The sequence below is a fragment of the Schistocerca piceifrons genome, chromosome 7 (assembly GCF_021461385.2).
Source record: "Schistocerca piceifrons isolate TAMUIC-IGC-003096 chromosome 7, iqSchPice1.1, whole genome shotgun sequence".
In the NCBI taxonomy this organism is placed as follows: Eukaryota; Metazoa; Arthropoda; class Insecta; order Orthoptera; family Acrididae; genus Schistocerca; species Schistocerca piceifrons.
The window spans coordinates 504,741,292-504,765,273 of NC_060144.1; the positions used below are offsets into that span (position 1 = coordinate 504,741,292).

The following is a 23,982-nucleotide window of genomic DNA, read 5'->3' on the forward strand; positions in this document are numbered from 1 at the left end:
ACTTCAGCCTTGAGATGATTAGAAGTTAAAATGCAGTTGTAACATTGAATAACTATCAGTTACGCCTATTAGTAAACAGTCATCCTCAGATTTATGACGTTTTTATGTGGTAGAATTACAAATTTCCCGATATCTACTAAAAATCTCAGGTCTTTAATTTTTTTGCCAAAAACTGCTAATTTCATGACATTGTGTTTGTGAAATTTTCCTGCCCCTTGGTACAAATAATGGAAGTATTAAAGGTAACAAAACACTGTATAGTTGCATTGTACGATTGGCACACAGAAGCTCAGCAACATTTTCACGCCCGTTTTTATGCCTGTCGACCACTCAATGCAATGATACAGTGAGTGGTTACATTGACACATTCAATTATTGTACTGCAATCGATAGTCATAAAAAGTTTCAATTATCACCACAATTTTTTTTCCCTGGTATATAACTAGTGTTTGGATCGATATGCAGTTAAAACCCACGAAATATGTGCCAAAACTCCTCGAAATATGCAGTTAAAATATTGTCTTACTGCCAGAAAATGCTTTTAAATATGCAGGTAAAATTCTTTAATTATGCATTTCTCTAAGATAATTTTTTTAATTATGCATGTTACTTGGGAAAATTAATGAATAACCATCAAATATTTTCAATAATGGTTATAATTCAATGAAAAAATTAAGTATGACAGAGGTACTTACACGATAAGTTTGCTAAATTCTAAAAATGTTTTGAACTGCCAACATTTTCTCCATATTCTCTACATGAAAATTTTTCCTGTGGCCAGATAATATCATTTTCAATCTTGAAAATGATCGTTCAACATCACATGACTACAGGGAAAAATTTAAGAGCAGTAACGTCAGACAATGTGAAATCTAGATTCTCGGAGCGTTTCTCTCCTTCCAGTAACTGAACGATCTTCTGAATCGTAGGCCAACCAGGATTTCTATGAAGAACTGCATCCAATTATCTTCTAAGTCTCTCACCGATCGGACCTGGCCAACTCTTGCTCTGTGTCCTGAGTCCTTCGACGAGAGCCACTGCCTTAGTAACTTCCATGTTACGAGTCTCGTGTTTCTCAATTAGGTCTGGAAGGCTACCCAAGTGCGCTCGGATGAGAGATAGGCTGTATAACATGCTGGAATTTTCAGGGCATCCTTGGCTTATGTTATGGCTAAATTTTCACTATCTTCAAAGCCCTTTAGGGCCTGGAACAAGAAAGTAGTAATCTAGTGAATATTGGTTTAAAGCTGAAAAATGCTGTACAGAGAAATAAGCTTAATATCGGAATTCTATGTTGTGTTCGTTTTTTTTTTTTTTTTTTTTTTTTTTTTTTTTTTTTTTTTTTCTTATTCAATTTATCCAGAACTACATATGCATTCATACCTCTTCAACTTTCCTGTGGTTGTCTGCATAATAGTCCGAGACTGGTTCAGGTGGCAAAGGACAGTCTGGGTGAGCAGTCTTGAAAGCTTTCACTTGATTTGGTGCCTTGATGAAAACGTTTGCTGAAGATATAAGGCTGTTGAACTCGGGCAATGTGGCTCTGACCTCTTCAGCGACTCAATGGGTGCCGTGAGCCAGACACGTGAGGGGGGAATAATTTTAGAGTAAAACACCTGGAGATACTCTGCGGCCTTCAGCATATATGCAGCACTATCCGTCACAATGGCCAAAACCTTGTTCTCCGTACGTTTCTGATCTTAACTTCTCCATATTACACCTGAAAGAAAATTAAAGGATTTTACAAATTTTTTTATTATTTTATTATTGGCTCAGGACATGATGTAAAAAACTAATTATTGGCTCAGGATATGATGTAAAAAATTGCACTCTTATATTACGTCTAATTTATTTTAAACTATTCAATATTGGTGAAACTTACACAATGCTTCCTGCACAGTGTGTGAAATCGTGGCGTGTGTCGTTCGCTCCACTTCTTTGCACAGTGTGAGGTGTCCTCGTCCAGCCTCTTCAGCAGAGAGTTTTCCAACTATGACTTGCACCATATACCAACCACAAGAATCAGTGGTTTCGTCAACGGATAGCCAGACCGGAGAATCACCAATGTCTTTCCTAATATTGTCCAATGTCTGTAATAGAGAATCTAAATTTAAAAAAAACACAATCATGTGGACATTACATAGGAGAGATACATACGAAAACGAACTATATCCGTTTTAGCACTTACCTATATTTTGACTATTTTATTACGTATCTGTATATTGACCAAAACAATAGTCATTTAGTTCACACACAAAAATTATACTCTTTAAAAATAAACTTACTTTCTTTTTTGCAGTGAACATTTTGAGACAGACTGTCTCCTTCTCAAGTTCGTTCTTCATTTGTCTTTTCCTTTCTTGAAAAAGCTCACTCACTTTAAATTTAGTTTTTTTTACATTCAAGTAATTGTTCATTTTACAAAAATAAACATTCAAACATAATTTAAATTTATTTTTCTTGGTTTTTGTTTAGTTAAACGACTATTATTTTGGCCCATGTATGTATCAAATTATATCCATTGACTTTCATGTACCTACGTTCATAAAAATTACTGAAAGACCTTACCTTTTCATACAATGGGTCTACATAGTGCCATTTGAGTGTTGCCTCGTGAGGAATATCTTTTCCTATGTATTTTTTCAAGAAGGTCCTTAATCCTTCATTCTCCAGCTTATTCAAGGGGATGTTTGCTTTCATTAAAGTCTCGCAAAGATCTTCATTGAACTCATTTTTGTCGTCCATATGCTTCGAAAATGTGGAGATCAGTGGTTGCTGTGAAGTTTTTAACCATGTCTTGGTTACATTGTTCTGGTGCTGAGATGTCTTTTTATGCTGATCCAGTTGAAATTTTTCTCAACCCTGACCTAAAGCGTCAGAGAAGGGAATAAATATCAATAAGTATGTGCAATTGTACAAAAATGAAAGAGAACAGTGTGTACCTGCGAGATAGTCACTCAAAAAAGTGAATTAGGACTACAGATAAGTTTCTAAAAATTGAAACTTCGATCCCCCCCCCCCTCCCCCGCACCACCACCACCAAAATTAAACTTACCTCTTTTTCACATAGTTGGCAGAATATTATTTTTCAGTCCGTTGTGACAGCACAATCGCTCTTGATCCATTTCCTTAAATTATTGGTTTTTGGCCTGGGCATATTTGTAATTTAAAGAAGGTAGCAAAGATTCGATGTGAACAGCACGGAAACACACACAAGAATGATTCATATTCCGAAATGCCAACAGTAACTAGTAGGGCATTGTTGGCTCACAGCAGAGATCAGGTGAGCGACCTGAACACGCATGAACTGCGGGCAACAAATACCGAAGCACGTGTCTACACCAATAATCCATCTTGCATCAATGAACCATCACAAGTCTTTTGCCTCCTTAACCGAGAGACTGCCGCAGTGGAAAAACAAGACTATGTCCCTCTATAAACTGCCCACATTTACCTGAAAGGTTTTTATTCTGATGGGTCGTCCCGTATTATCTCATTTTGGAAATTTGTTGCCTAATACTCTGTGAGGTTCTTGGGTTGTCAGGAAACAAAATGAACCTCAGTACGACCTCTAAATCCCCTCCAAGTATGACAATAATATGCTCAATTGCCAAAAATATGCAAATATATGCATTTTAAATTTGAATTTAAAGTAGCCTAGTACCTCCAAAATATCATAATTCATAAAGGTACAACACTAGGTACAATAAAAAAAATGGTATTCAAAATATGCAAAATCTGAACTCTATATATAACTGCAGTCCTGTTACACACTGAAATTCCTGCAGAATAATACCTTAGTCTGCCACTAAAGGAGACACAAGTAAATAGCACAGCCAGTTGCTGAGATGTACTGTCTGGAAATTGGTTCTTGTCAGCATTGGAAATGGTGCAGATATTTCAGGCCAGTCCAAGTCCGTATTACTTTTTTAGCTGTAGTTGGCCTGACATAGCTGCCACATCTCTGCTGCTGGCAAAAATTAATTACGACATGATTCACTCTTTTATCAGCAGGCTTCAACTTTTGGTTCTCACTCCTGTGGACAAGCTCTGGCTCTGTCGTGCAGGGATTTCAATATGTGCCAGGACTGCAAATATAAACATACAAACAAAGTAAAAATTAATTAAATAACTTTACTTTCTGAGGTTATAACCAAAACTTTGACTACCCCTCACATCCCTTTTGATTTCACATGTAATTTCACTTACCTATGAATTGTGTGAGGCTTCTATTCTCTTCAGAGCCTAATACATTAAATAATTATATTTATAAATGAAATTACTTCAGACATATTTATACATTCATTAATTTATTTGCAGCATGTTCCATTACATTAATGGTAATGCTACATGCATGTATTTTGATTGTGTGTGTGTGTGTGTGTGTGTGTGTGTGTGTGTGTGTGTGTGTGTGTGTGTGTGTTTTAAATATTGTTTGCCACAAACATAAGTGTTTCACATACTACCACTCAAATAATTTGTATATTATATTACAGCTCAGAAGACTGTTCCTTACTTGACAGAAGAAAAATTGATGGAAGTAATTAGAAAGTGTAAGGAGGCAGATTCGTACTCCTTGCTTATTAGGACTCTGGGTGAAGTATACTCCAGTATCCCATCTCTGAGTGCAAGCTTCAGGAAGGAGCATCCAGATTCTCCGATTGATGCTGTGTTAGAGAAAGCACCCAAGAATCTGAAAAACCTGAAGAAGGAAGATGTGCGTATCATGGAGGGAGACATGGACAAGGATGAGGACAGTACAGAAATGTCTTGTGATGTGGAAGGAGCTGAGTGTCAGTCAAGTGAGAGCAAGACTAAGAGTGTGAAGGATGAGGTCTGGATAGACTTTGCTTCATTGCGTCGAACTTATGAGGCACTTTTTGCCCTTCCTGTATCGGCTTTTGAGAGTGCACTGGTGAATGCTCTAGTGTCATTGGCTGGTGACGTGGAACTGGATCTTATGTTCGGTGTACACTCTGATGAAATTTTACATGCCCTTGTTGTGGTATTTGAAATTCCAGAACTGGGAAAGTCAGAGTTCCTTGAGGTTTGTCTGTTTATAATTTAACACACAAATCAAAAAGAGTAAGAGAGAGAAAATATGCAATGATCATTTTAGTTTTCTTGTTGAAGCTGTTTATTCACAGATTTTTGAGTTTGGGATAGAATTAATGTTGTCATGATATATTGTGGCTGTCTCTTTGACTTTGGTCATATTGTGAAACCAGATGACGACTGGTAGAAATCTGTGCTTGGCGTACAAGAAGAAGACAGTGAGGGGACTTTGCAAAACATCATGTAACATGACAACATAAAGTATCTACATCTACATATATACTCCGCTAGCCACCAAGTAGTGTGTGGTGGAGGGCACAATTCGCGCCAAAGTCATATCCGTCCCCCCTCCCCCGCCCCCACCCGCCAATCTGTTCCACTCGCGGGTTGCACGAGGGAAAAATGACTGAACGTCTCACTACGAGCTCTAATTTCCCTTATCTTTGAATGGTGATCATTGCGCGATTTGAAAGTTGGTGGTAATAATATATGCTCTACATCCTCGGTGAAGATCAGATTTCGGAATTTAGTGAGCAGCCTCTTCTGTTTAGCACGTTGTCTATCTAAAAGTGTATCCCATTTCAAAATTTCTGTGAGATTCGTAACGCTCTCACCACGGCTAAATGTACCAGTCACGAATCTTGCTGCTATTCTTTGGACCTTCTCAATCTCTTGAATGAGACCCAACTGGTAAGGGTCCCCATACAGATGACTCTAAGACTGGATGAACTAACATATTGTAAGCAATTTCCTTTGTTGAAGGACTGCACTGCTTTAGGATTCTACCAATAAACTGCAATCTGGAGCTCGCCTTGCCCGTTACTTGTATAATCTGATCATTCGAGATCATTTTGAATAGTCACACCCAGATACCTGACGGATGTTACTGCTTCCAAATCCTGGGCATTTATTTTGTACTCGTACATTAATGTGGATTTTTGCCGTGTTATACACAGTAGGTTACACTTACTAATACTGAGAGATAACTGCCAGTCATTACATCACGCATTTATTTTCTGCAAATCATCATTGATTTGTTCACAAATTTCGTGTGGTACTATTTTCCTGTAGACTACAGCATCATCGGCAAACAATCTAATGCCACTGTCAGTACCATCAATCAGATCGTTTATTTAAATCATAAAGGGCAGCAGATCTATTATGCTGCCCTGGGGCACACCTGAAGTTACGCTTGTTTCTGTTGAATTCACCCCATTCAGGACAGACATACTGCTCTCTGTTTGTTAGAAAACTTCCTATCCAACCACATATGTCATCGGATAGACCGTAAGCGCGCACTTTTTGGAGCAAACGACAGTGCGGAACTGAGTCGAACACCTTTCGAAAGTCGAGAAATATGGCATCAACCTGGGAGCCGGTATGTAGAGCCTGTTATATATCATGCACAAAAAAGGGCCAGCTGTGTATCGCGTGACCGCGGGTTTCTGCAGATGAGCTTCTCAGTCTAGAAATGTCATTATGTCTGAACACAAAATATGTTCCGTGATTCTACAACAAATCAATCTCAGTGAAATTGGTCGGTAATTATGTGCTCCGATTTTCTACTCTTTTTATAGAGTGCTATGACCTGGTCCTTCTTCCAGTAGTTGCAAACTTGAAAAACTGGGGAAATATGCAATGTTGAAGCACAGTTTTTTTAATTTTTTTTATTTATTTTTATTTGTGTGTGTGTGTGTGTGTGTGTGTGTGTGTGTGTGTGTGTGTGTGTGTGTGACTTATTTATTTTTTGGAACTGATTCTGAATTACAAATTACAATATGGAAAGTCGTGGCAGAAAAGTAAGTTAGAATATAGGATAACAACTCACTGCATAGTGGAGACATGGAGTCATTAGCAAGCACATAAAGAAGATTGAAAACTGTATTAGCTTTCAGGCAAATTCTATTTCCTGTTATTATACATGCTTGTGCGCGCGCGCGCGCGCGCGCACACACACACACACACACACACACACACACACACACATTGTATATTCGAGAGCTGTTAGGGAATCTTTCATGACGATGAAGTCTCAGTTTTTTGTTGAGCATTTAGAGGACAAGTTCGGGGAGGTGGAGGGCTTGTCCAAAATGAGATCTGGGTCAGTCTTGATCAAAACAGCATCCTCTGCTCAGTCACAGGAGTTACTCGCTTGTGACAACATGGGGGATGTTTCTGTAACCATCACACCCCATAAGAACTTAAATATGGTCCAGAGTATCATATTTCACACACACCTTCTTTTGCAGTCTGACGATGAGGTGCGCGCCAATTTAGAGCGGTGCACTGTACATTTTGTCTGGCGTGTCCACCGGGGTCTGAAAGTTGCCACCGGTGCCTTCATCTTGGACTTTGAGGGTGATACTTTGCCCAAGAAGGTCAAGATGATAGTCTGCTGGTGTGATGTAAAGCCCTATATCCCTCCCCCGATACGGTGCTTTAAGTGCTGGGAGTTCGGCCATATGTCTTCCCGCTGTACTTCTAGAATCACATGCCGAGATTGCGGATGCCCATCACATCTCAGTACTCCATGTGCCCCGCCTCCCATCTGTGTCAGCTGTGGAGAGCACCATTCACCTTGCTCATCTAACTGCAGGATTCTCCAGAAAGAAAGGAAAATCACGGAGTACAAGACCCTTGACTGACTGACCTACACTGAGGCTAAGAGAAAATTCGAACACCTGCATCCTGTGCATGTGACATTGTTTTACGTCGCCGCTACAACAGTCCTGGCACCATCAGCTCCGCCAACCCAGGTCACCTCTCAGAGCCAGAAGACTACATCTGCCCCGTTGATGGTGGGGGTTGGGGGGCATTTCCATTTCTGTTGCTCCTGCACCATCTACTTCGGGAGCAACAACCTCCCCCCAACCATATGGGATGGCAGCTGGTTGTAGGGCTTCACGCTCATTCTCAGTCTCGGGGACTGAGCCAGTGAAGTCCTCCTGGCCAGGGAAACCCAAGGAGCAGTGAGAGAAATCTAAAAAGTAAACCCCGTAAGACTAAGGAAATTGCGGTGGCACCCACACCACTGCTACCTACAAGCTCTGCGGCTGAGGATGGGGTGGAGATTTTGGTGTCCGCTGAGGACCTAGATCTCACCAGACCCTCAGACACAGTAAATATAGACTGCTCAGGCAATAAATCTGTCGCAGGCAATAAATCGGTGGCAGCAGGTGACTCTGAGGTATAAACTGCCTCATTGAACATTCCATGCCTTCCCAGTCTCACAATGTCATCCTGCAGTGGAATTGCAGTGGATTTTTCCACCGCCTGGCTGAGCTACGGCAACTGTTAAGCTTTACACCTGCTATCTGCATTGCCCTCCAGGAAACCTGTTCCCTGCAATGCGGACCATTGCCCTCCGTGGCTATAACGGATATTACAGGATCTGTAGTGACTATAATAAAGTGTCAGGTGGAGTTTGCGTTTCTGTCCTAAACTTGGTCTGTAGTGAACATGTGCCCCTTCAAACCCCCCTGTCAGATTAAGGACGACTCAGGAAATAACTGTCTGCAATGTATATCTTCCTGCAGATGGTGCAGTACCCCTGAATGTATTAGCTGCACTGATTGATCAACTCCCTAAACCTTTCCTACTTCTGGGAGATTTTAACGCCCATAACCCCTTGTGGGGTGGTACCATGATTACTGGCCGAGGCAGAGATGTCGAAACTTTACTGTCACAATTCAACCTCTGCCTCTTAAATACTGGGGCTGCCACTCGTTTCAATGTGGCTCATGGTAGTTACTCGGCCATTGATTTGTCAATTTGCAGCCCTGTACTTCTCCCATCTATCCACTGGAGAGCACATGACCTTTGTGGTAGTGACCACTTCCCCATCTTCCTGTCACTGCCCCAGCATCAGGCACATGGATGCCTGCCCAGATGGGCTTTGAACAAGGTGGACTGGGGAACTTCCACCTCTGCTGTCATCGCTGAATCTCCCCCACACAGTAACATCGATGTGATGGTTGAGCAGGTGACTAGCACAATTGTCTCTGCGGCAGAAAATGCGAACCCTCGCTCTTTAGGGTGCCCGAGGCGTAAGGCAGTCCCTTGGTGGTCGCTGGAAGTCGCTGAAGCAATTAAGGAGTGTTGGTGAGCTGTACTGTGGCATAAGTGGCACCCTTCCCTGGAGCACCTCATAGCCTTTAAGTGGCTCTGTGCCTGTGTTCACTACCTTATCAAACAACGGAAGGAGGAGTGTTGGGAGAGATACGTCTCCACCATTGGGGGCCACACGTCACCTTCCCAAGTCTGGGCAAAGATCAAACGTCTTTTCGGGTACCAGGCCCCAACAGCTGTCACCGGTGTTACCATAAATGGCGAGTTATGTACTGACATAAAAGTGATTGCCGAGCACTTTGCTCGAGCCTCTGCGTCAGAGAATTACCTCCCAGCCTTTCACACACTCAAACAGTGGCTGGAAGGGAACATTCTCTCATTCACTACATGCTGCAGTGAATCCTGTAACGCCCTATTTACAGAGTGGGAACTCCTCAGTGCCCTTGCACATTGCCCTGACACAGCTCCTGGTCCTGATCACATACACAGCCAGATGATTAAACATTTCTCATCTGACTACAAGCAACACCTTCTCATCATCTTCAACTGGCTCTGGTGCGATGGCATCTTTTCATCGCAATGGTAGGAGAGCACCTTCATTCCGGTGCTCAAACACGGTAAAACCCGCTTGATGTGGATAGCTATCGGCCCGTCAGCCTCACCAATGTTCTTTGTAAGCCGCTGGAATGTATGGTATGTAGGCACTTGGGTTGGGTCCTGGAGTCACGTGGCGTGCTGGCTCCACGTCAGGGCGGCTTCTGCCAGAGTCGCTCTACCACTGATAATCTTGTGTCCATAGTGTCTGCCATCCGAATAGCCTTTTCTAGGCGGCAACACCTGATTGCCATCTTTTTTGACTTACATAAAGCATACGACACAACTTGGCAACATCATATCCTTGCCACATTGTATGAGTGGGGTCTCCTTGGACCACTCCCGATTTTTATCCGAAACTTACTGTTGCTCCATACCTTCCGTGTCCAAGTTGGTGACTCCCATAGTTCTATCCGTATCCAGGAGAATGGAATCCCACAGTGCTCTGTATTGAGTGTGTCTCTATTTTTAGTGGCCATTAACGATCTAGCAGCAGCTGTCGGGCCCTCCATCTCACCTTCTCTGTATGCAGACGACTTCTGCATTTCATACTGCTGCTCTAGTACTGTTGTTGCTGAGTGGTGCCTCCAGGGAGCCATCCACAAGGTGCAGTCATGGGCTCTAGCCCACAGGTTCCAGTTTTCAGCCACAAAGTCATGTGTCATGCAATTCTGTTGGCGGCGTACCGTTCATCCGGAACCCGCAGTTTACCTTAATGACGATCCACTCACTGTAGTGGAGACATACCAGTTCCTAGGACTGGTTTTCGACGCTTGATGGACTTGGCTCCCTCATCTTCGTCAGCTTAAGCAGAAGTGCTGGCAGCACCTCAATGCCCTCCATTGCCTGAGCAACACCAATTGGGGTGCAGATTGCTGTACGCTGCTGCAACTCTACAGAGCCCTTGTCAGTCCCGAATTGACTATGGGAGTGTGGTTTATGGTTCGCCAGCACCTTCAGCATTGCATTTACTCGACCCTGTGCACCACTGTGGGGTTCGATTAGCGACAGGAGCTTTTAGGATGAGTCTGGTGACCAGCGTACTGGTCGAGGCTGGTCTCCCTCCACCGCATATCAGACATGTGCAACTGCTTACCAGTTGTGCAGCACACATTCATAGTTTCCCTGAGCATCCGAATTACCGTCTCCTTTTCCCGCCCGTGGCAGTCCATCTCCCGCATCGGTGGCCCAGTGTCGTCTGGACCTTTTGCATGGCCCTAAGGACTCGTTAACCCGCCACTCTCCGCTGTCACTTCCTCTCGATTCTTGACGTGTTTCAGGGCTCTGAAGTGGTTTACACCGACTGCTCAATTGCTGATGGTCACATAGGCTTCGCATACGTTCATGGTGGACATATTGAGCAGCACTCCTTGCCAGTTGGCTGCAGTGTTTTCACTGCAGAGCTGGCGGCCATATCTCGTGCTCTTGAGTACATCCACTCGTGCCCTGGTGAGTCATTTCTCCTGTGTACTGATTCATTGAGCAGCCTACAAGCTATTGACCAATGCTATCCTCACCAACCTCTGGTAGTGTCCATTCAGAAGTCCATCTATGCCCTGGAATAGTCCCGCCGTTCCGTGGTGTTTGTGTGGATCCCAGGACACATCAGAATCCCCGGCAACGAATTTGCCGACAGGCTGGCCAAACAGGGGACGCGGTAACCGCTTCCGGAGATAGGCATCTCCGAAGCTGACCTACATTCTGTCTTACCCCTCAGGGTTTTCCAGCTCTGGGAGACGGAATGGCATAACAGCACGCACAACAAACTGAATGTCATAAGGAGACTGACTGTGTGGAAGTCTTCCATGCAGGCCTCTCACAGGGAATCAGCTGTCCTCTGCCAGCTCTGCATTGGCCATATGTGGCTAACGCATGGTTACCTACTGTGTCGCAAGGACCCACCTCAGTGTTGCTGTGGCTCCCAAATGACAGTCATCCACCTCTTGCTGGACTGCCCACTTTCAGCCACTCTGCGGCAGACTTTTAACTTTCCCAGGACCCTGCCTTCGGTGTTGACAATGCCTCCTCTGCAGCTTTAGTTTTACATTTTATCCGTGAGAATGGGTTTTATACTTCTATGTAGGTTTTAGCGCATGTCCTTTGTCCCTCTGTGTCCTCCAGCCTTGCAGAGTGGCTGGCTTTCCCTTTTTATTCTCGCGGTTGGCCAGCCACTGTAATCTGCGTGCATGTTTTGCTCTCTTCTGTTTCTAGTGTCTCTCTGTTTTCTTGTCCTCTTTTGTTCCTTTTAGTGTTTGTTGCCTTCCCTTCGTCTTTGTGGCTTTCCCTTTCTTTCCGTTTTGTGTTATATGTTTCGTCCGTTTTATTGTCACACTTGTGGCATTGTTTTATTAGGAACAAGGGACTGATGACCTTGTTGTTTGGTCCCTTCTCCCACCTTTAAACCAACGAACCAAACAAAGTCTACCACCTGCTTTACCCATGACTGAACCGATGTGATCATTCCGTTTCATATCCTTGCAAAGTGTTAGACCCAGTTACTGGTATTTACAATTTCCTGCCTTGTATCCGTTACTGATTTTGCACTAGAATGTAAAACTCCATTCTGAACCTTAGTCTGTATGAAAATTTGCCTGTAGTATTCTGATTGTGAATTGCAGAGTTGATTATAAATTTACTCCTGTTTTACCCACAGATCACAAATACCACTAGGGAGTGAATATATACACTATTGTTTGGAAAAAGTGAAATGAAATGCCAAAGCTGGGAGATTTGTTCTCAGTGAAATCGTGCCACTGATTAGGGACAAACACTACACAAATGGTTAGCATTAAAGACTTGTACATGCACTGTGAGAGTGGAAATTCAGTACAGAGTAGCAGCACCACCACATACTGCAATTAGAGCCACTAGACAGCATGGCATGGAATAAATGGCACCTGAATATGCCACTGAAGAATACACTGCCATGCTGTTGGAAGGCGTGTCCACAAAGCATCAGTTGTTGTTGCAGGAGGACCTGAACATACAAGTTGCCGACCAGCCAAATTCCATGTCATTCTATGGGTGACACACAAGGCAAAAAGGCACACCAGGGAAGCAGTAGTACCCATCGAAGGAGGCTTGCACATTCCTTGCTACATTGGGTCGGTATTGTTCTCCTGAAATATACCAAGTAGAACGTTCTGCAGTAGGGACAACTCCGTGGGCTGTACAACCTCCCTAATGTAGTGGTAGCTGTTCAGATTACCCCTGAGACATAAGATGCAAGACTGTGTGTTACAGGCGGTGATGCTACAAACTATCACACTCGGCATTTGTACTCTATGCCAGTGAACAATAAAGTCTGCCCGATTTTGTTCACAGTGGCAGCATTGAAGTCGTATTCAGTCATCTCTGTAGGACAGATTGAAGTAGCAGGTCTTGTCCGAAAACACTACATTTTGCCAGTCAGCATGCCAGTGTCTGTGTTCATGTGCCCATATCAGTCTGCAGTGTTGGTAGGATCTAGTCAGTGGAAGTCAACACAAATGCATGCGTGCCACCAGTCCAGCCCACAAAAGACGGTGTCTGTCTACACAGACTTGTCCACACCTGTTGCGGTGCTCCAATGTTATGTCAACACTGTGAATTAAGCTGTTCTGTCTGTTATGACCAATCAAACAAGATGGCTGTTATCTCACGCTGTGGTCACATTGTGTTGACCAGTACCCTGTCATTACTGTGTATGACTCTCTTCTCTCCATTGGTTCCATGTCGGGCATTCTGTGTAAGCAGAAGTCCTGTGGGTGTTTGCAGATGATGCTGTGGTATATGGGAAGGTGTCATCTTTGAGTGACTGTAGGAGAATATAAAATGACTTAGACAAAATTTCTAGTTGGCGTGACAAACTGCAGCTAACTCTAAATGTATAAAAATGTTAGTTAATGCAGAGCTGTGCGGTTCTAGGTGCTACAGTCTGGAACCGCGTGACCGCTACGGTCGCAGGTTCGAATCCTGCCTCGGGCGTGGATGTGTGTGATGTCCTTAGGTTAGTTAGGTTTAAGTAGTTCTAAGTTCTAGGGGACTGATGACCACAGCATTTAAGTCCGATAGTGCTCAGAGCCATTTGAACCATTTTTAGTTAATGCAGATCAGTAGTAAAAACAAACCCATGATGTTAGAGGTTTTGTATGTCCATTGTTCTGATTGAAGGTTTGAGACTTGTGTAATAAAATGGAACACATAGTCGTCCTTATTTATTATGTGGCTGCCAGTTCGTTGTTTCAGTACATCGTCTTCAGGCCTCAACTAAAGCTGAGAGGGTTAACTCTAATTGAATAAACAATTCCATCAGTGTTTGTAGACATTTGAAACATTCACCTCAGGATCACCACAAACCAGATCAAGTTCACGCCAGCCTTTTGCAAACAGGTTGCTGCTCTAGTATGTCCCAATGGCACCCTTTTACCTGACTTGCCTAAAAACAGCTGGACCTCGCATACGTCCATGTCATTCTAGAAAACTAAAGTCAGGCATTTCTTGGCCCGTTCCCTTTGGCAGAGATACAGCTCTGCTGTTGGTATTCACACACACATTTTCCCATCTTCAGTCTGTCCCATCCCACTTGGCGGTGGCGGCGGCAGTGGCGGTGGCGGATGGTGTAACACTGAACGGTGCCAGTGGGAAGAGCCCATGATCGGAATAGATGGCAGCAGGGTGGACTTTCCCTCATGAAATGTTTTAAATTACACCAGAACAGTGGCCTTTCTAATCCAGCTCTCTCTTCAGACAGGAATCAGAACTCCAATGTGGACAGCTACAACCATACTTCTTTCCACAAGCTGGCTACCCCTTGGGAAGAGGGACAAGCCAGATATCTAGGAGTGAAACAAGTTATACAACATTTAGTATGTAGCCTGACTGATGGGGAATTGTTTCATTGCGACAAAGCCATTGTTGTTTGTGGAAGAGAAGTTGAGCAATTAGGAAAAATTTGCAGTGGATTGCAATTGATTAAAACCTCTTCTGCTGCACAGTATACAGCTCTTCATGCATGTGAACATGTGTGTGACCTACCAGTGGCCATTGTCACACATAAGACTTTGAATACGACAAAAGAAATCACCTTCCACTGAGACCTTATGCTCCAAACAGACGAGCAGCTACGAGCCAATCTTGAGTTTGAGGCATACATTTTGTCAGATGCACCCAAAAAGGTCCCAGTGATAATATAATAGATACAGACACCTTTATCATAACCTTTGAGAGGAATATCCTCCCAGAAAAAGTTAGTCATGATGTAGAACTGTAACATGAAACTTTAGGTCCCACCACCTATGAGGTGCTTTCGATGCTTGGGCGTTGGTCGTATGTTGTCCCGCTGCTCAACAGACCTAAATTTTAATAACTTTGGACAATGACTCCATGGAGGTAGCCATAGTGAACAATGGCCTCCACATTCACTGGTTTGTTCAGCCTTCAAGAAAGAAAAGAAAATACAGGAATATAAATCTAGTGCCCACTTGACATATAATGAAGCACGTAAAATTATGATTGGTTGTATGAATGACTAAATCTCTTGATACAGTGTTCAATTTCTTCGAAATCACTTGCGCCCCCCCCCCCCCCCCACACACACACACACACACACACACACACACACCACCTCTTTTGTGGTTCCTATGGTACTGTCTTCAGTTCAGGAACGCAGCCAAAGGAGCAACTTCCTCCTCAGATGTCTACTGGTGACAGGGCTCCCTCTCGAGACTGTTCTTCCCAGAAAACCACAGATCAAAGGCCCAACACCAGCTGATGACTGGCTCTGGTCCCAGAGCTGCCCGCTCTTCCTCCATAGGCCCTCACAAAAATCTCAGCTACCAAATGCTGTGGAGGAGGAGAATTAGGACAAGGCTACTGTGGTGACCTTGGAGTTGCCAGATCCCCCTATGTCATTGGATTCTGAACCAGTGCTCATTGATGTGGTTCACTGCCATCAGTGACAGGCATGATCAGTCCTGAAACTTCCTGGCAGATTAAAACTGTGTGCCGGACCAAGACTTGAACTCGGGACCTTTGCCTTTCGCGGGCAAGTGCTCTACCGGCTGAGTTACCCAAGCATGACTCACGCCCCATCCTCACAGCTTTAATCCCGCCAGTACCTCGTCTCCTACCTTCCATACTTCACAGAAGCTCTCCTGCGAACCACTTGCCCGCGGAAGGCTAAGGTCCCGAGTTCGAGTCTCGGTCCAGCACACAGTTTTAATCTGCCAGGAAGTTTCATATGAGCGCACACTCTGCTGTAGAGTGAAAATTTCATTCTATGATCAGTCCTCCTGGCCCCTTCCTACCTAACCTCTACATCCATAATGTGATCATTCAGTGGAATTGTAATGGGTATTACCATCACTTGCCTGAACAACAACACTTTATTTCCTCCTCTTCTGCAATGTGTATTTCTCTACAAAAACACACTTACCTGATGACTATCCACAGCATTCCGTGATTATTGTGAATTCTGTCAGAACTGTGCTGCCCCAGAGGGCATATTACTTGGGGATTTCAGTGCACATCACACTGCGGGTGAGTACCACTTTGTCTGGTAGAAGCCTTCTGTTTGACCAGCTTCCTATCGACCGTGATCTGTACCTCCTCAGTGCCACCCGTGCCACCTTCTCAGGTATGGATTTCATTATCTTTTCCACCCATCTCATGGTTTCACTGCATTGGTCGCTATATATCATCTTTGAGACAAGGATCACTTACTGGTGATCCCTCATTTTCTTGCCACTGTATGAAGGTCCAGTTGCTACATAGGATGCTTCAAAGAGACAACTGGTAGTTATATGCCTCTTTTGTCATCTTGCCCCCTCTCTGTCTGATTCCATCTATGAGGTTGTGTGAGACTTCTACAATGCCATATCACCTGTGCCACTGGGGCTGCTATTCCCCTTTGCACAGGCCGCTTCCACAGCTGGCTGGTGCCATGGTGGATGAAAGACATTGCAGTAGCTGATTAGGATCACTGAAGAGCCCTTTAGTGTTTCAAGTGACAATGTTCACAGACCAACTGCATCACTTTTAAGCGACTGTGTACCGATGCTCATTGTTTAATTAATTGCTGTAAGATGGAATGCTGGGAACATGAAGTCTCCTCCCTGGGAATATTTACCTCTTCATCCCAGGTGTAGGCCAAGTTCTATAGTCTTCTGCACCACAAACAATCAACAACTTTCACAGGTCTTGTCCTTCAGGATGGCCTTTTTATCAATGTGTCAGTTCTTGCTGAATGCCTTATAACACACTTTGTGACAGAATCTTCATCCTGTTCTTCTCCATCTGCCTTTCTGCTAATTAAATAACAAGTTGAGAATGTTCCCTAATATAATGAGCCATTCCCACATTGTAATTATGGAGCCTTACACACAGTAGTCCTTGTTGTGGTGGAATGTCCACTTTTTCTGGACCTCCATGCTAAGCAAGGCCTCAGAGTCCTTGTCTCAAACACTGGCAAATGATTCACAAATGATTTAAATGGGAAATTGTTCTCCATTTTCTCTATGAAATTGGTTTTTATTTTTCAATAGGTTTTGTGCTACCTTCAGGGCAGGGACACTGCCTGCTGGGTCTGAGGGATGTGTGATCCTATCTCCCTGACCACCTCACTCTTTCCTCCATCTCTTAGTTCTCTTGTAATTGCTTTTAGATGTGGTTTGTCTCCTTTATTGCCACACCGCTTTCTCTGTTTTACAGGTAGTTGTTTGGATAGTGGGTGTTCTTTAATGCCTTGATTACTCTGGAGCAGGGGCCAAACGGCTGTAGTTGGACCGATCTCCTGTTGTATGTAGAGTCCAGGGGGGCACTCATATGCTGCTTAACTATTTCTTTCCTCCTCTTTATATGGTCGATGGTCCAACTGATTCCCATTACATTATTATTACTGTTCTAAATATGTCAACTTGACATTCTTTGCTCTGTTACTATCGTCACCCTTAATCAGTTGTCAGAGGTCAGACATGAGGTAGAGTTTTTTTCACTGTTGGATGAGGCCTAGGAGTCCCCTCATCTACTCTGACCTACGTACAAGCCCGATCCATACTTATCTCCATAAATTCTTTCTCAGCTTTGGCGTCATTGCCCTCAAGACCTCGATGTTACCGATCGTATGTACCTTCATCATACTTCACAGATGTCACTAATTCTGGATTAACTATCCCAGATCGTGGAATTGAAGACATTGCTGTTTAGTCGTTTAGTCCCTTAACCCCCCCCCCCCCCCCCCCAAGCAACAAACCATCATAATGTTTGTGGCAACAAGTCTGTAGATTGGTGTAACTGTGCAAGTAAACATTTGACCCACATAATGCCTGATATACCCTTGATATTCAAATGAGGATGTACTCTTCCTACCAACTAAAGCACATTCCATCTCTGCTTATGTTTCCACAGCTTCATAATTCAAAGGGAATGCCATCAGGGGGAAATGGAGAGCCCACTGACATTATAATGGTTGACTACTCAGCCCCTGCCAGTTATTCCTCTCGTTCCTACAGTTTGGTTGATTGTGCCCAACCACACCATTCATTCAACATGGTTGTTGGTGACACTGCCTCTGCCTTTGTACCCAAACATCCACATCTATTACGTTTTATGTCTATAGAGAAAACATATCCTTTTTCTTGTGCTCTTGTTGCAGCATCTCTCCTCAAGCTTTGTAGCTATCCTAATGGTGACCCTTTCAGGGTTCATGCCCATACCCGCCTTGTCATATCAGGTGGCAGCCCCAATTGGAAAGGCACGTAGCACCCAGTGCTCCTCCTCTTGGAGGATAATTTTTGTCAATTTGTCATTCTCCATTATCTCATACATAGTTACACTGGCCTTTCTGATTCTAATTTACAAAACTCTCTACTGTCTCATTATTCCTCTGTGACACTTCGCTCAGCTGCTCCCAAAAGAATCTTGTGCTATTCTGTTTCGTATAGCACTGTCAGAGACCTTTCCTTAGCTTCTTGAATTAAAGTGCATTTCTCAACCCATCATGGTACCTAACAAATGCTTTTGCTTCCCCTGTCAAACATTACTGAGTCATTTGTAATAATTGCCCACCCATCCAGTACTCCAGCCTCCAGTCTAGCAGCTGCCATCAAGCCATCTGTATATGATCACACACTAGGGAGCACTATTTGCAGCCAGTGAGGTGCATACAGTGCAACATATTAGATCACAATGCACCGTGTACCTAGTCATTACCAGTGAAGTTATATGCAGGCCATCACTATGGCTGTAGTGCCAGGCAGTGTACAACTCTGCTGTGGCAAAGTCCTCCAGGATGTTTGCTGAAGACAGTGGGTGTGAAGGCACTGATGCAAGTTAGCTGCCTGTGGCCACGGGCAGCGTTTGGTGATGCTAGCGACTGTAGAGAACTGCTGACTCAGATACACGTGCTGGTGCTTGGATGCCATATGGATGCTGCTTCATAGCTCAGGGCAGGACACATGGAATGTGTGGAACCCTGCTGTGGACCATGTGGAGGAAGACAGCCCTCAGCAGTAGTGTCTGTCCATGCAAGCAGAGGCAGACAGCAACAGTATGCTCACACAGGTGAAGGTGGTTGGGTGGCTGCACTGCTCTGGTCTTGAATGACTGCTCCCTGGGGCAGAAGGCCAGCAGTGCCTGGAAGTAGACCTGGGAGATGGTGTTCTGGGTGGAAGGTGTTAAGTCCACAGCATCAGAGTCAGTCAGCAGTAGGCCTACTGGTAGTGGAGGCCAAGTCTTCTGGTGGCAGCTTGTAGAACCATGTTGCATCACAGACTAATGTAGACCTCTCCTTGTAGGTGGTAGCTGTTAGACTGCATACATCCGTCAAAAAACAGTGTTTGACATAACAGTGTGTGATCAGTCTGGACTCACCGACCCTCATGGCCTTTTGCTATAGCCATGGCAATGTCACTATTTTAGTCAGCTGTGCCAAAAAAAAATAGCGGTGATGCTACATCTTGTACCATTCATTGCCATATGCCCAACTGCTCCTACACTTCTTTCTCTTTGTTTCCCCAAGTCATGTATAACCTTCACTAATTCTGGTTCATCTTTGGTAATTATTATCCATCACAACAATGATCAGTGGTGAAAATACACTTGCCTGCATCAAGCCATTCATTTATTTCATCCAATCTGATCTGTCCTTCGCCCTCTGACACACAGCTCACATTCTATTTGTATATTTCTCCTATCCTCCTCATAGTCTGCTATTCTCCTCCTCTGTTCTCCATGGACTTCCATTCCTTTTTCTCTACATTAGAATAATATGCTTTTTCACTGTCCACCAAGGCCATAAGTTGATCTACTCAGTATTTATAGTGGTGTTGGTGTATCGATCATATGGTGAAATTTATATCTCCTGTGGACCTTCCTATTCTGAACCCATGTTCTTCTTTCAGCTTTCCATCAGTTTTTTGTCAGATTTTTTGTTTTCAAATCTCTCAAAGATCATTGCACAGTGGCTCATTAATATGATTCCCTGATAGTTTTAATGCTCTTTTCTACATTTTTTAATATCTTTCTTAAAGTTTGAGACAATTATTGTCTTCTTCCAGTCTTCTGGGTCATCCCCTCTTTTCACACAATTTTCATAAGTCAATAGACACATTGTATCACAACATCCGCTGTTCACACCACCTGTACACACAGCTCACCCAAGTGTAGTACTTTGCCTCCTCTCATAGATCACAGTGCTTCTCCCTGTCAAGTCCTCTTTTGTTTGAATTTCTTCTTCTCCTGCCTCAATTTCTTCCTCGTTACCTAGGTCTCCATTTTGGTTCTGGAGTTCTTCAAAATACTCCCTCCCTATGATCTTACGTTCCTCCTTATTTTCTATCTCTTGGGCACTTTTATTCACCATTTGAATATAGTCCATCATATCATTGCATCTTTTACTTTTAACCATTCCATACAGGACCTTTGATGAATCTTTGCTGTCCTTTTTGCCACCATTGCAGTCCACTCTTCCATCCATCTTCTTTTCTCCTTTGCCACAACTCTTTTTGTGTTAGTTTTTTTTTTTATGGTACTCTTCTGTCTCAACTGTTGACTGTCCTGTTCTGGATCCATACGCTAAAAGATCTATACTTCTGCAAACTCTTTCATTTCTTCATTACACCATGGTGTTTCCGTCTCTTTTTGTTGCGTGTCCATCCACATATGCTTCCGGTGCACTTAGTCCATCTTAAGTCTATTTCACACCTCTGTCACAGTTTTTGGTTCATCTATTGGGAGATTTTCCTTCGCTGTTGTGAGATACTCTACCCTGCTTTCTTGTTCTTTCAGCTTTACCCTGCTTTCTTCTTCTTTCAGCTTCCATATCCTTATACACCTATCCTGGTTTTCTGTTGGAAGGTGAAAGACTATTGGATTTCCACTGAAGGAAAGGTTTGTTGAACATGACTTCCTGGTTCAAGAAAATGGAGAGCCCCAAGATTGCCTGCTACAGTATTGACTTGAGTATAAAGTCGATAGTTGACTATATCCTCTGCAGTAGTGAAATGTGTAGGAACATTACGGATATCAAGGTAGTACCATAAGAGTTCTTGGATTATGACCATTGACTATGAGCAACAAAGCTGAGACACACTAAGGATAAAAAAAGAGACTGAAAACATACAGTAATGTGGTGCTAACAAGTATGTGTCTTGGTGCATTTATTCAATTTCCGTGATGGCAGGTGATCTGTTATGCTTAGTACATCTGTAGGAATGCCGGTCGTAGTGGCCGAGCGGTTCTAGGCGCTACAGTCTGGAACCGCGCATCCGCTACGGTCGCAGGTTCGAATCCTGCCTCGGGCATGGATGTGTGTGATGTCCTTAGGTTAGTTAGGTTTAAGTAGTTCTAAGTTCTAGGGGACTGATGACCTCAGAAGTTAAGTCCCATAGTGCTCAGAGCCATTTGAGCCATCTGTAGGAATACCCTTAGATTTGTCAGTTTGCTGTAATGATGTGAGGAGCTTATCTTTCTTATTTTATGAGCTTCTTGCGTGTTTATCTAAAAATCCAAATGTATTGTACTTTCGAAGATGCCATTTTTTGTTTCTTCATTGAGTGTCATAACTGTGTGTAGTTATTGGGGAGCTTGGTCTTTCGATAACATTTACAGTAAAATGGTGTAGTGAAAATACTGTAAATCATAGGGATTGGACTGATAAAGGCTCTGGTTACGCTGAATGCTTCTGCAGGCACATACATTTTATAGTTTTTCGGTGTTTCCTGTACCAAACATAAATTGTTTAACAGAGGAAGAGAGATAATACTGATCAATTTAAAATAAAACTCAAAGCAGTTTTGATTGATAATCTGAATATTTACCATTAGGTGTGGACATCTGTGTGTGTGTGTGTGTGTGTGTGAACCATAAAGAAGTTACAAGTGAAGTGGAAGAAAACTTATAGTATAACAGTGCTAAGAGCAGAAATAAAATTCTGTCTTTGGATGCAAGAAAGTACAATCTTGATGACATATTTAGTTGACTGGATAGATGGCACTCACCCACTCAAAAAAACTTTGAAATTTCAACACAAATAAGAATAATACTGGATAAATACCAGAGTTGACACTTGTTTTCTGATTAGAGAAGAATAATGTTGTTCAGAAGGCAGAATCATTTGAATCAGTTAAAAAAAATAAATAAAAATGAAAAATAAATAAATCTGTATGAGCATTATACCTGTACCTGGTTGAATGCTCCACAGTTTCTACAGTTTTGAACTAAGAAGTCAATAAACAGATTGTAACAGGAAAAGGTCTCTCTTTTCTCAGGAAAAGTATACATGTTGATGTAACTGTCTTGGAACTTGTATCTGTATGGCTGAAGGTGTGAGAGGATAATCTGTGCTGTGCTTCAAAAGCAGACAAAGCAACTGTAAATATTTGACTGTTGTGAATGTTCATCACAGCTTCATGCCTCTGTGATGTGGTTTGAATGAGATAATAGATTCTGGACCACTATTCACGAAGAGCATTTCTCAGCTTAGGAACAGTCGTGGGATGTACTGTGCTAACTGAAGTACATCCTTCCAAGTGAATCGCAAACAGTTTCAACAGGATTAACATTGGGAAGAGCATCTAGCCAGGGTGTTTTATTGATACCAACACCTACCAGTATGCCATTCTAGATTAGTCCAGATACAAAAGTTGCCAGTGTGTATCATAACAGAAGGTTGGAGTATTTCGTCCACGTACTGTCAAGCTGCCAAAGAATTGTATCATATGGTTGGGAGATCTGTATGGCCACCAATTGAGACCAGCATACTTTTCTTGTGAAAAGAGAGGCCTTTTAGTGCATATTTGGGGAGTTTTTGTTAAGTGCCAGCTGTTGGTGTATAGTTAAACGAGGCACTCACTAAACTACACAGGCCAATGAAAAATTTTTAAAAAACTTTTTTACTTTTATAGCCGATCTTTATAGATTTTTATGAGCTGAATCCAAATCCAACCTTAGTTTTTTATATCACCCATAGTTTTTGAGCAATATACGTTTTATTATATAGTATAAAAATCCTGTGCTATACAGAAAATGGGGAAATTAATTAAACGCTTTGTTACAACATAAGCATAGTTTGTATTTACAGTAAGCTACTTAAAACAATGATATGTGTTAATAGTGATTTCACTTGTCAGCTGGAATTGGTTTGTATTTTCTTTCTCTTTTGTCTTTAAAGCTTCTTATGTAGCTTTTTCTACGGTGAGTCACTTGCTGAACTTCTCGGTAAAGTGACCAACAATAGTCCCCCGTCATGTTGGTGTTCCAGCGGCCTTGGTAGCGTTTTTCCAACACTTTAATGTCCTGGTGAAAATGCTCTCCTTGCTCCTCACTAACATCTACCATATTGTCTGGGAAATAATCAAGGTGACTGTTCAAAAAGTGAACTTTCAGGCTCATTAAACATCCTAAAAGTTTTAAACTTCTTTAACATTGTAGTTATAATAGAAACATATTCTGGGTCTTTTTCATGTCCCAAGAACTTTGTAACGAGTTGCTTGAATGATATCCATGCCTTTTCTCATTTAAGGTCATCGTGGATTCAAAGTTAACATAAAAAATCAATTTTCTAATTTCAGGTCCAACAAAGATGCCTTCTTTTAGTTTATCTTCTGAAAGGTGTGAAAACTTTTAGCAGAGATACTTAAAACATGGTCCTTATTTAGGCAAAGCCTTTACAAACAGTTTCATTAGGCCTAACTTTATATGTAGACGTGGTAGGAGTATGTTTTTTGGATCTACAAGGTTTTTGTGTAGAATGTTCTTCTCACCAGGTTTTAAACACTCCCTCACAGA

The 23,982-nt window shown here is 42.8% G+C and overlaps 1 protein-coding gene across 2 annotated transcripts in view; it reads left to right on the plus strand.

The window, feature by feature from the left end:
- Positions 1 to 23,982, plus strand: part of LOC124804771 (ubiquitin-protein ligase E3A) — a 130,462-nt gene that overhangs the window by 24,308 nt on the left and 82,172 nt on the right. For both annotated transcript variants that reach the window (XM_047265089.1, XM_047265091.1), the window contains exon 4: positions 4,497 to 5,047. In XM_047265089.1, coding sequence (XP_047121045.1) covers positions 4,497 to 5,047 — 551 coding nt within the window. The remainder of the gene's footprint in view (positions 1 to 4,496; positions 5,048 to 23,982) is intronic.